Below are 16488 nucleotides of genomic sequence, written 5' to 3'. Positions count from 1 at the left end.
TTCTATTTTCCTTCTTATCTTACTTGCACCTTTTTAAGGTATTTTTACACTGCTGTGTGCTAGGCACCATACCCACTGGTTTAGTGGCTATGGTACTAGTAGACTATAGATTCTTTCCCCAGTTCTCTGTTAAACCGTTTTAGAGAAGTTCGACAAAAACTGTCTGGAATGGGGATTTGTTTTTTCTAGCACTGCTTTGTCCTAAACATTAGTTATCAAGTTGGAAAACTTTTGGTAGATATTTATCAAAGTTATAATCAATTTACCCATTACATTATGCCAGTTTTTGTGAAAAATTCCTTTTCAGAAGGAGGATAGCTTTACAGTGCAGGAAACAAATTCACAATTTTTCTGGTGAAAAAGTGTTGGCAACATTTTGATAAATTATCCCTAGGGTTTTTTGTTGCCGACAGATAATTTAAAGTGGAACTGTCCCTTATATATAAGTGACGATTCCTTCACCCTAGTGAACACTAATAAAGCATTTACTAAGACGAATAGTGCTGTAGAGGCAAGTAAAAAAAAATATATATATATCAATAAAAAAAAATATATATATGCTTACCCAGGATACTTTCATGAGCAGGGCAAATTTTTTGCCCCTTGATGTCTCAGCCATGCACATGCATGCCCAGGCGAGTCAGTATTAGCACATGGACACCAAAGTCACCTTGATCTATATATATATTTTTTTTTTTTTTATATTAAAGGAACACTATTATGTTAGGAATACACACATGTAATATGAGCCAGTACTGAATGCAACCACAATAACATATATGCTATGTTTGAATAGCACACTTTTGAAGCCGTTACTAATATTTTTTTTGTACCATATGTGCACAAATTTGGTCATCCACCACTCACTCGCAATTGTGGTATGTATAGTATTTCACAAAAGTAATATTTTATGTCTTCAAGTGACAACACTGAAGAAATGACACTCTTCTACAATGTAAAGTAGTAAGTGTACAGGCTGTATAACAGTGTAAATTTACTGTCCCTTCAAAATAACTCAACACACAGCCATTCATGTCTAAACTGTTGGCAACAAAAGTGAGTACACCCCTAACAGCAGTATAGCGAGTAGGGGCAGACTTGACTAATTTACCAATTTAGGTCTTTCAGCCTTTTGGTAGATCGCTTCCTGATACCGTGTGAATTATGGAGTTATCTACTAAGCGGCTGCAAGATGCAGCCACGGCATGGATAGGATCGGAGTTTCATTTATTAGAATGAAATTCCGATCCGAACAAAGTCCCGAATTGTGTCCTAACATGAATGAACAAACTGTTCTCATTCTGTTAGGACGAAATTCAGTAGTTTGCCGGCGTTCTGTCTAAGTGACAGGACGTTCGGGAATACTGACCGGAAGCATCGCAAGATCACAAATCAAAAGTGAGAATTGTGGGGAAATTGCTTTGACCACAGGAAACGGAGCACAATTAGCTCCTCCGCTGGTCAGAGATGGTCAGGTGTAGGAAACCTTCATAAGACAAAGTAGTCCCTACTTTGTCTTATGTTTTAAAGAAAACTAGAGCAGACAGGAAGAAATGAAGAACTGATCCTGACAGAGGTGGAGAAGATGAATCTATTTAAAGAAAGGTAAGTTCGGCATGACCATGCGGCTTTAAATGTTAGATATACCTACCTAATTCTATAATTTTGTACAGTGCTGTTGTTTGGTATATGTAATTTTATTGATTTTAATGCTGTAATTTTAGTAATCTTACTTTCCATGTTTCTAGAATCTTTGTCATTCAGCACCAGAGTTGAGAGATGTATACACTGAATTAAGACATAGGTCACCAGCACAAACGCAGTTCTTGAGGTCACTGCACATCTCACACAAAGTAAGTCACGTTTGTAATGTCTTGGCATGTTTTCGGTTTGTGATGAATGAGCTTCTGAGGTGATTGGCAGTGGGGAAAGGAACACGCTACTGCCAGCATTTAATAATATCACAAATCTTGAATGTAGACTTAATATGGAATGTTATTAATTTTATTGCAATTTTATATTCAAATTGGAGAATACTGAAGAATGAGTAACCTCTTCAGTTCACTCAATAACCCTATGCAAATTGGTTTAAGTGAGGCTGTGCATGTCACACTCATGCAAAGTTAGGCTTACACCCACCTATATTGAATTTTGAGACAATTGTTGTACTGTGGCAGCATGTGTTGAGAAAGCACAAAGGAGGTGCGAAACGCGTCCAGGGTACTTGCATCACTTGTTTTTCGTGTAGTGGTGTGGGTGGTCTTTCCCTTGTCTGGCAGTAGCAAGTATTGCAACAATTTGTTATTCCTCTCATTCATCTGTCCTATTTTTACAAACCTTGTTTCTTTTGCTTGGATATCTATGCTATTTTTGGAGACAACATGTCATCTGTATAATATATTATGCCTGCTTGAACCCTCGAGTACCTATGAGGGCTGCCATTACAATCTAATGCCATTTCTTTATGTCCTTTTTTTATACCAATAAATGTGCACTTTTTTATACTTTCCATATCCTCCATTTAATTTTTTCTATGGACTATAGGGGCTTAACCCTGAGTGCGGACTATTGTATTTATATTGTGAGATATTTTCTATGATTGGGAAAAGTCCAGCACCAGGATCTAGACCCCATTAACCATATGATCTCAAGATTACTATCTATGCACTAAGAATCTACCTGATATCAACGATACTACAAAACTTGGTGTTGCGGCCAGGGCTGGCCTTAGGGGTGTGCAAACTGTGCGGCCGCAGAGGGCGCCCTGCGGCTGACACAGCTCACACATGGCCGGCGGGATAATAAAAAATTCATTTACGGTTGGGGCGGAGCTTACCATGAGCCAGAGCTAAAAGTGCCGGATAACTGCTGCAGGGGAAGCAGGAAGGAGTCCCTGCTTCCCCAACAAACAGTCTCCAGGAGCTGCACTGCCTCTACAATGAACAGAGGTAACTATGTGTGATTGTCAGTGTGACACTGTGTGTGTGTGACTGCCTGTGTGTGTGACTCTCTGCCTGTGTGTGTGTGTGACTCTCTGCCTGTGTGTGTGTGTGACTCTCTGCCTGTGTGACTGCCTGTGTGTGTGTGAGACTCTGTCTGTGTGTGTGACTCTCTGCGTGTGTGTGTGTGACTGTCTGCCTGTGTGTCTGTGTGTGTGTGTGTGACTGTCTGCCTGTGTGTGTGTGTGTGCGTGACTGTCTGCCTGTGTGTGTGTGTGTGTGTGTGTGTGTGTGCGTGGCTGTCTGCCTGCGTGTGTGTGTGTGTGTCTGTGACTGTCTGCATGTAAGTATGTGTGTATAAGACTGTACTTGTGGCTGTGTGTGTGTAAACCTGTATGTGTGGCTGTGTGTGTGTGGCTGCCTGCCTGTAGTTTTGTGTGAGTATGTTTATCTACCTGTAACTGTGTATGTGTGTTACTGCCTGTACCTGTGTGTTTCTGCCTGATCCTTTGTATGTGACTATCTGCCTGCGACTATGTGCATGTGGTGGATTTGACATTGTATATGTATAACTGTGTGCATCTGACTGTGGGACTGTGTGCACATAACTCTGCAAAAATATACACCTGCATTCACACACAGGCCTAAATGCATGTTGTTATCTGAATTAAATAACCATCACACACAGACAATAAACCCAGCACAAATATCACATACAACCAATACACGCATATCACACACTGTTAATACGCCCATTACAAATATCACACACAGCCAACACATAGAATACATATCACACACAGTCATCACACCTATCACAGACAACACAAACATTACATCATACATGGATGACGTGGGGGTGGGCAGGGCGCTGTGAAGATTTTTCGCACAGGGCACCTAAAGGCCTAAGGCCGGCCCTGGTTGCAGCATTGTTTGTGATTGGGATTTTATATCACATCCACATTTTTTTGTTTCAACTCCTTGTCTATGGACCAGTGTACCTTGTTTATGTTTCAAAACCTAAAAGAAAAGATTTATACATTCAAAATAAACAATCACTTAGAGCAGGTGGCAAACCTGTCTCACTAGTGTTATCCCATTTATTTGCAGAGCCTAACAAAAGTTTCTAGGGTAGGACCCTAATCTCATTTAAAATGCCAGTTCTGTTCTTGAAATATTTGTTGCAGTCTGCAATAAAAGGGATATCATTTGTAAACCAGTTTATAAACCCAGTCTACCCTCAATGATTTTGCAGTCTACCCTCAATAACAGTACACCCACTGTACACGATGGTAGTGGTGCAAGTCATTACATTTTACTGCTATTGGTACTACAGCTACCCCATGGGTTTTTTGTGCCTCTAAATATATTGTACTTTTTTTTTTTTTTTTTTTTCTAGCGTTGTGCAACAAAGGGTGAATTTCGACCCTCAGAGGAGGAAGTTGGAACTTTTACCAAAATAATTGAAGCAATCGGGTTCACTGGACCATTGAAGTATAATAAATGGGTAAGTTGAAATGGTGCATTCAACTTTGACCAGTGTTCTGGTAAAGCACTATCTGATGATGTAATGTATACTTTATAAGAAAATTAAATATTTTCATATCGTTTGATTAAATAAATGGGTGTTTTTCTATATGTTCATGAAAATTGAAAAATGATCTTATTTCCACTTGCACTTCTGCAATTTCCACCATATTACAGTGGAGGAAAAAAAGGAATACATTTTTGACACGTCTAAATGAAACTCTGTATTAGTGTATTTAAGAAAAAAATACTTTTATTAAAACTGATCAAGTCTGTAGTGTATAAACTGTGTAGGACATCTGTTCGTTGGGGTTTTGTGGCATCTGGCATGTGCTAAATGCTGACATTTTAACTCCTTTTAAATAAAGGTTAAGTGATTTAATGAAAATGTTAGTCCTAGCTTTTGCCATTTTGGGTGTGTTGAATCACACTTTTTGCGTACTTTGCTCTCTTTAGATCCTTTTGGAGGAACTTTCCTCTGACCACATTGAAGACTACACTTGCTGAATCTAAGGTGTGAGGACGTTAGTAAACTTTCCTCTTGGACCTTCCAAATTAATAATAATCTTCCTTCGCAGCTTTGTAAAGTTGGCATACGGTTTTTCTACAAGATGATATGATAAAAGAGGAACCTCCACTTAAATTGAAAAATAAAAATGATAATGATGAAGCCAGATGTTTAATTAAAAAATAGAAGTTATAAAAAGATCCAAATTGGGTTGGTTCAAAAAGTACATAAACAGAATAGTCAGGTATGTAATATAAATGGCAACTTACAAATGAAATAACAAAAAGGATCAGTGTAGCGCCTGGAGTGTCCTTAGAACGTAGAAATGTAACAGATAGAGGGTATATAGACTACGATCCCATAGGGTATAAAGACTACGATACACGGATCCTCCACTATCTTAAAAAAAGCCCACCAAGCACGGGTGAAACGCGTTGATGAGCAGAGGATCCGTTTCTTCATTTATTCTTCATTTTTCCGGCATCAGCAGTATTTTCCAGCGGTTTGAGATTTCTGCGTCCCTCCGGTTGTATTATCCATTGTGCGGCACAAAAAGAGAACTTGCAATCACTATAGCTGCTTCAACTGAAAGGTCACCTCAACTGTTTGTACTGGACTATTTAGTGGTCACATTTTTATACCACTTTTTAATATACTATATTACCACTTTGTGCTTTTATATTTTTATTGCCACGAAAAATACTTTTCTATTTGCAAATAAACTGCGTTTGATGATATTCCACTTATAATCATTTTTTTTTGCTATATCACAACTGCAACATTAAGCTGTGGATTATCAACACCACCCTATTATTGATAACATCAGGTATCCAGTGAATTTATTCATTAAGATATATCCATTATTGCGCAAGTATATTTGCACTTTACCTACAAGAACCTATGGTTTTATTTCATCAATTTTTCCTTTAATCATTAAGGGTAGATTTCTTTGAAGCGCTGACACTTTCTACCCAAATTTTGTTTCTAAGGTTTAATGTGTCGAGCAGCATTTATTTGTATCGCATATTGTGATTTTTAATAATTGTTTGCGCTTTTTTGTCTATATTTTATATTCTTAAATTAGAGGGGCAAAAGTCTAAAAATAAAATTAGGAAGTGTTACTTTACTAAGGGGGTAGTGGATGCATGGAATAGCCTTCCAGCTGAAGTGGTAGAGGTTTACACAGTAAAGAAGTTTAAGCATGCGTGGGATAGGCATACAGCTATCATAGATATAAGATAAGGCCAGGGACTAATGAAAGAAAATTGAGCAGACTAGATGGGCCGACTGGTTCTTACCTTCCGTCAGATTCTATCTTTCTATGTCCTAGTGTAACTGAGTAAACTTGCAGAAGCGAGACACAGAGAGATGGATGCAGGTTTTCAGGAAGTAAGAAGTCTTTATTAACATACCGATCAGGCCTCAGACGAACTAACGTTCCAAAACAGGTCTGAGGGACAAATACATGGAGTACATGCTTTTTATAGAACTATAACTCTTCCCATTAATCGTTCCACCTGCACGTACCCTTAACCAATCAATGAACAGAGTCTGGACTTGCTCATCCGGTCAGACCACATGGCTCATCCGAAACAAAGGAGAAAGGAGTGTAATTTCAGTTCCTGCATTCCTGCACATGCTCAGTACATTGATGACAGTATCTTAGCTATGTGTAACTAACTAACTGATACAACATACACATATGCCACGTGGAAATTTCGGCCTACTAAATTTACATTTCACCGAAATTCCATCACATTCCCCCCTTTGCCTCTGATACAAAATTATTCCAGATGCATCACCAATCATAGTTTACCAACACCTCTCAAGTAGCCATTGGACCAGAGCAGACCTTGTAAGCATCTTAGCATCATCACAAATTGCTTCAGCATTCCTCATCATGAATATGTTCTCTTTGGGCTAGGGATTCATATCTATAGACAGCCATTACATGAGCAGCTGTCTTTCTTTCTATAGTACTCTCTATGATACTACGTATAGATCTGACCACTAATGGAAACTATAGGCCAGTAAGCCTTACTTCAGTAGTGGGGAAAGTGATGGAAACCATGTTAAAGGATAGGATTGTTGAACATCTAAAAACACATGGATTTCAAGATCAGAGACAACATGGGTTTACTTCAGGGAGATCATGCCAAACTAATCTTATTGATTTTTTTGATTGGGTAACTAAAATTATAGATCAGGGTGGTGCAGTAGACATTGCTTACCTAGATTTCAGTAAGGCTTTTGACACTGTTGCACATAGAAGGCTTATCAATAAACTGCAATCTTTGAGTTTGGATTCCAATATTGTTGAATGGGTAAGGCAGTGGCTGAGTGACAGGCAACAGAGGGTTGTAGTCAATGGAGTATATTCGAAGCTTGGGCTTGTCACCAGTGGGGTACCTCAGGGATCTGTACTTGGACCCATTCTCTTTAATATTTTTATTAGTGATATTGCAGAAGGTCTTGATGGTAAGGTGTGTCTTTTTGCGGATGATACGAAGATATGTAACAGGGTTGATGTTCCAGGAGGGATAAGCCAAATGGCAAATGATTTAGGTAAACTAGAAAAATGGTCAGAGTTGTGGCAACTGACATTTAATGTGGATAAGTGCATAATTTGATAGAGTCCTAACCTCAACATCTGAGGAAAGGGATTTAGGGGTGATTATTTCTGAGGACTTAAAGGTAGGCAGACAATGTTATAGAGCAGCAGGAAATGCTAGCAGAATGCTTGGTTGTATAGGGAGAGGTATTAGCAGTAGAAAGAGGGAAGTGCTCATGCCATTGTACAGAACACTGGTAAGACCTCACTTGGAGTACTGTACACAGTACTGGAGACCATATCTTCAGAAGGATATTGATACCTTAGAGAGAGTTCAAAGAAGGGCTACTAAACTGGTTCATGGATTGCAGGATAAAACTTACCAGGAAAGGTTAAAGGATCTTAACATGTATAGCTTGGTGGAAAGACAAGACAGGGGGGATATGATAGAAACATTTAAATACATAAAGGGAATCAACACAGTAAAGGAGGAGACTATATTTAAAAGAAGAAAAACTACCACAACCAGAGGGCATAGTCTAAAATTAGAGGGACAAAGGTTTAAAAATAATATCAGGAAGTATTACTTTACTGAGAGGGTAGTGGATGCATGGAATAGCCTTCCAGCTGAAGTGGTAGAGGTTAACACAGTAAAGGAGTTTAAGCATGCGTGGGCAGACTAGATGGGCCGAATGGTTCTTATCTGCCGTCACATTCTATGTTTCTATGAATTAGGCAGGACAGAAAGAGACATAATAATATAATAAATACTACTCCTCCTACTAACGCCTTAATCCCTCCAAGCTGCTCATACCAACTTCCAAACGAACTACTAGGATTATACCCATTCCAGACCTGAGTAGGTACATGCGTCAGTTTAACCCCTTAAGGACACATGACATGTGTGACATGTCATGATTCCCTTTTATTCCAGAAGTTTGGTCCTTAAGGGGTTAACCATGTGACTGGTAAGTTCAGCCACTGCCCGCCCTTCATCATCTATGTGCAAACAACAGTTGCTGAGATTAAACTTTCCGCATACACCTCCCTCTACTGCTAATAGGTAGCCGAGAGCTAATCTATTTTGATAGATGGCTGATCTCATCCGAGTATTTTGCTTAGCTAGAAGATTAAGTGCTTGAGCTGTCTCATTAGTGATAATCTCAACCACCGCCTGTAGTCTTATAATACGGTTGAGCATATATATTGGGGTTCTATATCCATAGGTACCATCTTCTGCCCAAGTAGCAGGTCCATAATAATTAATAATGCGTTGGGGAGGCCACTCATCATCTTCCCAGCTACCTATATTCAAGGATGCTCGCTTCTTTTTATGATTTACATCATAAACCTTAACTCCCAAGGTCTCTCTGTCTCAATTGGCAACAAGAAGAAGGATGGTTTGAGCATACCTAATACACATGCCCCTTCCCAATCTTGTGGTAACTCTGAATATGCTTTCTTACCACGGATCCAGTATAGATTTGCTGGGGCTTTCCAATTGGATGTAGCAGATAAGTCAAACCATACCTCTTTTAAATGGGTGTAATTGGCAAACGGATTAGTAGGCTCTGAGACATTTGAAACTGACCACCAAGTAGTATCTTTAGTATCGGCATTATAGGCTTTCTGTCCTAGACATATTAACTCGCCAACAGGTGTGGTATACAATGGCTCTTTCCTGGCTAAACATACATGATCTATAATGGAGGTTTTTAACCGCCACAATGATTTACCTCTAGTACTTACTTGATCAGACTGAGAAAGTATTTGTTGTTCATCTATCTCAGAACCAGGGTACCATACTTCCTTTGCCTCCCATGGCCACTGGTCTCCCATATTAGTACCTCCACATACAAAGCAATTAGTTACATTAAGACTACCCGCAATACTCTCGGCCAAATCAATAAATAGGTTCTTAACATTATGGGTAATTTTATCCTCAACACTCTTCTTCTCATAAAAGGAATGAAAAACCTGATGAGTTTGAGTTGCTATCGTCTCAGTTTCACATATATTATGGTCCCTGGATCTACTCATGTGCCATATATTTGGAACACAAATAGAATTTCCAAACTTATCAATAAAATGTTGTGGATTAGAGATGGTCATATAGACCGGATTACACTCGTTAGATTTACAATGTGGTGTGGTAGGCAACCTTTGGATAATCATATCTTGATCCACTGTTTTTCCCCAGGTCGCCCACCCTACACAAGACCAATATGGACAAAAATTAAAATCCCTATTTGGGCAATCAGGATCAGTAGATCTCCTACTGGGACATAAATATGTATCATTAAACCCATAAGTTTGTTCCCATTTAAGATTACCACATACATTCCAAGGTTTTCCACTACCAGAGATCGCCTTATATGCATCAAATAGTAGAATGCCCGTAGAATGTATGGTATTTATCACAGTCCTATTTATCAAGGTCCCCTGAGAGTTACTGTTCCGAATTATCAACCAAATTGGACAGGGTTGGAATTGGGCATCAAAACATTTAGGCTCTCCTACTGCTGGGTGACACACACTGTAATCAATATCTACATTTCTACATTTAGATACAGATCCCTTACATTCATACCGTGGGTGCCAAATAAGAGTTTGGGATATTTGATTACCTGTTTTTGTAGTCTTAATGCAACTATCACAATTCTGTATGTCTGTACTCTTACCTTCCTGAAAAATCGCAAAAATGCCTAAACACATAATAAAACATATTATTTCAGAAGTCCTCATTTCTACTCTTCGACCATGCGACGGCACCTCAGCTTTCCGATTGTGAGGGCTGCAAGGATTGTCGTTCTTCTGATCCTCACTTTTCTTCACAGAGGTCTCTTCGAGACACTCTGGCTATGACACGTAGGTAGGTGGTCAGGCTTTATTATGGCCGTCAAAACACCTACTTGCTGATATCTGTTGTTACTTTAAACTAAGATGTCCCAATATCTCCTCGTATTATTTCTCACTCCGACTGAGTTACCCACTTTAACCGGATCTTGCAAGGATTTTCAGGATCTGGAATAGCTTGCCAAGAATCTGCCGCTGGTTTAACCCTAGAATGATTAATCCACGGATTCACTTCTGCCACCTTTACAGCTGTTGGGGTAGATAAAAGAACAACATAAGGACCCCTCCACTTTGGACCTAATGGAACAATATTCCATTCTTTTATCCACACTTGATCTCCCGGTTGATAGGAATGAGCAGGTGGATATATGTTCACATGTAGCCTATCTTGCACCCATTTCTGTACTTCCTCCATAGTTTTACCCAACTCTACAACCTGCTGTCGAGTAATTCCTTCACCCAACTGTCCCCCCTTAGATAACGGAGTATGAGAGGTGGACGCCCATACACGATTTCAAAGGGAGACAGACCCATTCTTCTGGTAGGAGTACTATGTATCCGCAACAGAGCTATTGGCAAAAGGACATTCCACTTGAGATGAGTTTCCTGACACATTTTAGCCAATTGGGTTTTTATTGTTCTGTTCATCCTTTCCACCTTTCCAGAACTCTGAGGTCTATATGCTGTATTAAGTTTCCACTTAATACCAAGCACATGAGTCAATTGTTGTAAACAGTGATGGATAAAGGCTGGACCATTGTCTGATCCGATAGAACACGGAAGTCCATATCTGGGTATAACTTCTCACAACAAAAATCGTACAACTTCTCCTGCCTTTTCTGTACGAGTTGGACAAGCTTCTACCCAACCTGAGTAGGTACACACAGCTACCAACAAGTAACGATATCCCCCAGATTTAGGCATTACAGTGTAGTCTATTTGCAAATCTGACATTGGGAGTCCTCCCATATATTGAACTCCAGGGGGTTTGACAGGGCCTTGTCTTGCATTGTTTCGGGCACACAAAACACATCTTCAAACAATAGCTTGAGTAAGATTGGATAATCTTGGTATGTAGGAATGTTTCCTGAGAGATTCTTCCATACTATCTCTTCCTGAATGTGTACCATTATGGAAGTTCTGAACAATCTCCATAGCGTATAGAGATGTCGGAATAACTATTCTTCCATCTTCTAACTGATACCAATTATTCTCCAAGTATTTCCCAGCTTCAGTCTTTAACCACTCCATCTCTTGGGTTGTATATATCGGAGTCCATTGAGACAGAGGTGCCGGCACAAGGGCAGCAACATACCCCACATATTCCTCTTGCCGGATTCAGCGGCATGTTTTGCTGCACTATCGGCCATGCAATTTCCTTTTACTACATCACTATCACCTTTCAGATGTGCCCTGCAATGTATAATACCGACTTCCTTTGGTTCCCATACCGCCTCTAACAGTTGGAGTATTTCTGCTGCATACTTTTCTTTCCCTTCTGAATTCAACAATCCCCTTTCTTTATACAATGCTCCATGGGCATGGGTGGTTAGAAAAGCGTATTTTGAATCTGTGTAAATATTCACTATCAACCCTTCAACTAAATGCAAGGCCCTTGTTAATGCAATCAGTTCTGCCTTCTGTGCTGATGTCCCTTTCGACAGTGGCTGTGCTTCTATCACCTTATCTATCGTTGTTACCGCATACCCTGCATAACATATACCTTCTTTCTCATAACTACTACCATCTGTATAATACTGTATGTCCGGATTCTAGATGGGGAAATCATGAAGATAAGACCTGCTTGAAAACACTTCATCCATTATCTCCAAACAATTATGTTGACTTTCAGTAGTCTGGGGCAGAAGGGTAGCTGGATTAAAATTATTGACAGTTTCGAGGTGTACTCTTGGATTTTCACATAACATAGCTTGATATTTGGTCAAAAGACTGTTAAAACCAATGATTTCCTTTGTAATCCAATAGGGTCTGTACTGCATGAGGTACTCGCACATAGAGTTCCTGACCCAAAGTGAGATTGTCAGTCAAATACTGAGTTAATACTCCCATAGCCATTCTTCTTTGCTTATGTACGTACAGATAGAAAGGACACGTGTGATCTGGTAGACCTAGTGCTGGGGCACTCAGTAGTGCTTTCTTAACATCCTCAAATGCCTTCTGTTGTTCAGAGGTCCACAAAAAGGGGTCATATTCTGTGCCTTTCACAGCTTCATATAGAGGTTTCGCCAGTATCGCATAATTAGGAATCCATATCCTACAGAATCATGCTGCTCCTCAGAAATCTCGCACTTGTCTTCTATTCTTAGGTATAGATATCCGACACACTGCTTCTTTTCTTTCAGGTCCCATTATTCTTTGACCTTCGGAAATATGGAATCCTAACTATTTAACAGTTGACTGTCACAATTGCGCTTTCTTCCTTGATACCTTGTATCCTGCTCTCCATAGAATGTGAAGCAAATCATAAGTTGCTTGTTGGCATATCTCTTTAGTAACAGCCACTATCAAAAGATCACGTATTGAAGCAATACACATTCTCCTGGGATGGACTTGAAATCTTGCAAATCCTGGCTTAATGCTGATCCAAATAGGGTAGGTGAATTATTGAAAACTTGATGTAGTCTGGTCCAGGTCATCTGACGCTTTGAACCTGTAACAGCATCTTCCCATTGGAAAGCAAGGATACACTGACTCTCAGCAGCAATCCGAAGGCAAAAGAAACATCCTTAAAGGGACACTCTAGGCACCCAGACCACTTCTGCTCATTGGAGTGGTCTGGGTGCCAACTCCCACTACCCTTAACCCTGCAGCTGTAATTATTGCAGTTTTTTATAAACTGCAATAATTACATTGCAGGGTTAACTCCACCTCTAGTGGCTGTCTACTAGACACCCACTAGAGGTCACTTCCTGGGTTCTAGCACAGCGTCGCTGGACGTCCTCACGATGTGTGAGGACCTCCAGCGTCGCTCAAAACCCCATAGGAAAGCATTGAAATGATTTTTCAATGCTTTCCTATGGGGAGACGTAATGCGCATGCGCGGCATTCTACGTCTCCTCGGCCGGTGGGCGAGATCAGTCTCGCCCACCGGCCGACGCAATCACTGGGAGGAGCGTCGCGGAGGCGGAGACAGCGGCGAGGGACATCGCCGCTGTCCCAGGTAAGTGACTGAAGGGGTTTTCACCCCTTCAGTAACCGGGGATTGGGGGGTGGGAGGGAGAGGGACCCTCCAGTGCCAGAAAAACGGATCGTTTTTCTGGCACTGGAGTTTCCCTTTAAGGTATAGAACTGTGAAGTAGGTTGCCGCACCTGGTATCAAAGCAAGCAGATTATAAGGGTTGGGTACAACTGGGTGTATATTGACTAGTGCATCATTAACTACTCTCAAATCTTGTACAGGACGATATTCATCTGATCCTGGTTTCAGGTACAGGTAATAATGGAGTTTTCCAGGGGGAAGTACAGAATTTTAGGATGCCATACCTTACGAACCTATCCAAGTAGGTCTGTATGTTTTTCTTAGCCTTTTGAGGTATATGATACTGACGTAGGCTCACAGGATAGGCCCCAAGCTTTAGTTCAATATGTATAGGTGGAATATTACGAGCAAGCCCAGGTGGATTATTCTCTGCCTATACTCCTGGAATGTCAAATAAAGGTTCCATCACTCTTAGGGTTTACACTTGTCATTATGGAGTAGAAGCGCCATTCTTCTTCCCTTGGCACCGATACGGCCATTATGCCTGGTAATCCATTAAACCTCAGAGACGTTGATCCATTAGGTAGAAAAGTTATCTGGGCTTGATAATAGATCTCGTCCTAGAAGTTGAATCGGACACTCTGGCATATATAGGAACTGGTGCTTCAAATGGCCTCCCAGAATGCAAGTGCGACTTTTAAAAAACGGTCTAGCTGCGCTTCTCCCAGTAGCTCCTATCACAGTTATAGTTTTTCCTGAAGGTGGAGCCACCAGTTTAGTCACCACGGAATGTTCAGCACCAGTGTCAATCATGAAAGAACTTCTCTTTCCCCCTATTGCTACATCGACCATAGGTTCCGCTTGGCCAAGGGGGATGGAGGTCGGTATCAATAGTCTTCCATGATAGTGTCAGCCAGACCCACAAAATCTCTATCCTCTCTTTCTCTAGGTATCTGCGTGGGTGGATCATATCTATCTCCTTGAACACTCCCTCTACTATTCCTACCGTTCCCTCCAAAACTTCCTCTTCCTCTATAACTACCACTATAACCTCCCCGTTCTCTTCTCTCTCCTTGTCTATTATTTTCATAATACTCTCTCTGTGGACACTCATTCTTCCAATGTCCTTCCTCTCTACAAAATACACATTGATTCCTACTTAAAGGTCCCTTACTCAGCCTATTCTCGACTCCTTTATTCACTTCCCTTCCATGTTTTTCTACACTTGTGATAGCTACCGCTAGCATATCTGCCATCTTCCTCATTTTACGTTCTACCTCCCGCATTATCTCAGTTTCCCTATTCATATATACTTTATTTGCGATCTCCGTTAGCTGTGATATGGACATCCCTACAAATCCCTCTAACTTTTGCAATTTTTTTTTTTTTTTTTTTTTAATTCTTTATTTTTTTGTGCTTGGTAGTACATGGTTACAAAGTACAGTTCGGAGCATAGTTGTAAAATGGGAGCAAGCAGGTACATGTTTTAGCGTTAGCGTTCATGTTTCAAGTTTGTAAGCACATTTTCTCTTAACAAATAGGTATAGTGACATGCCCAGGGTGAGTAGTGTTGTGGTTGGTCTGGTAGGGTGTATTTATTTTCCCTTGGGGATACTCCAGGTGTGTGGGTGGTATGACTGTAATCCAGGTTAGTGCAGGTATGTGGGTTTGGATGCCTGTGCGTGCTCGCTAGCGGAACATAGTAGATTTTCGTGGTCTGTCTAGTGTGGAAGTGGTTCCGGAGAGCGATGCACCCTGTGTGGCATCTTGTGTGTCCCCTGTAACCCTGGGGATGAGGGGGGGGGGGGGTTAGGCGGAGTGGCTAGGTTCTACAATAAGCGCCTATAAACTCTCTATCGTGTGTCGCTGCAGTCTAGATGTGCCTTAGTGACATATGTGTAGAGGATGAATACGTGCTGAGCCAATACATATGGATTATAATTGTAAGGTAAAGAAAGAATAATTGCATGGGAGCACCGAGGCTCGTATACAGTACAGCAAAACATGAAAAACATTAAGATAAAGAGAGAACTTGGAAAAATAAGAAAAAATAAGAGGAAGAAAAAGAAAACCAGGGAGATGCAGCGGTGCCATTTATATGGGGACAAAGTCACGGGTGTGAGTCCTCACACTGGCAGTCCCTGCTCTGTAGTGAATGTTGCCCCTGGTTTCAGTCCCTGGTCGGGGTCAGGTGGTAGGTGTCGGTGACTCGGTGGTTGATTGGTCGTGTGTGGAGCCGTCGTCCTGTTCCCAGCTTTCTGGTTGGCTCGCGGTCATGGAGGTGAGTTGTGGGGGTTGTAGTCCCAGTGTCCGCAGGAAGGTGGGCGCTCCGGTTGGGGTTGTGAGATGGTGTGCTGTCCCGTTGTGGTGGACAAGTAGTGCGCCCGTGTTTCCCCATCTGTAAGCGATGCCGGCCTTGCGCAGGGACGTTGTCACAGGTTCGAATGACTTTCTCCTTAATAATGTGGCTCTTGTGACATCCTGGAAAAAAGAGAGCTGAGAGCCCTCAAAGGCCAGAGGTGTTTTGCCTTTTATAGCGATCATTATTTGGATCTTGTCTGATGTTGTCGCCAGGCGCAGGATAACATCCCTTGGCATGTTGGGTGGTATGCGGGTAGAGCTGGTCACTCTGTAAATCCCGTCCGGGGTTATCTTTTTAGCGGCTAGCAGTGTTGTAAGTAGCCGCCTTACATAATGCGGCAGTTCCTCAGTCGTGACAGCGTTTGGGATGCCCCGGATTTTGATATGATTCCGGCGTTGTTTGTCTTCCAATGACCTAATTTGGCCGGCGAGTACATGTTGCTCTGCCTGTAGGCGTTGAATCGAGTCCTGGAGGGTGGACACTGTGTCCTGTACGGTGGTAATGTCAGCTTCCACTGTTGTCACT

General features: G+C 41.2%; 1 protein-coding gene across 1 annotated transcript in view; it reads left to right on the top strand.

The window, feature by feature from the left end:
* Positions 1 to 16488, top strand: part of LOC134565740 (ubiquinol-cytochrome-c reductase complex assembly factor 1) — a 216431-nt gene that overhangs the window by 42561 nt on the left and 157382 nt on the right. Inside the window, exons 3-4 of the mRNA XM_063425387.1 lie at positions 1749 to 1853; positions 4339 to 4446. Of these exons, the coding sequence (XP_063281457.1) occupies positions 1749 to 1853; positions 4339 to 4446 (213 nt within the window). The remainder of the gene's footprint in view (positions 1 to 1748; positions 1854 to 4338; positions 4447 to 16488) is intronic.

Source organism: Pelobates fuscus, chromosome 6 (genome assembly GCF_036172605.1).
Source record: "Pelobates fuscus isolate aPelFus1 chromosome 6, aPelFus1.pri, whole genome shotgun sequence".
NCBI classification, from domain to species: Eukaryota; Metazoa; Chordata; class Amphibia; order Anura; family Pelobatidae; genus Pelobates; species Pelobates fuscus.
This window is presented reverse-complemented; position numbering and strand designations above follow the sequence as displayed.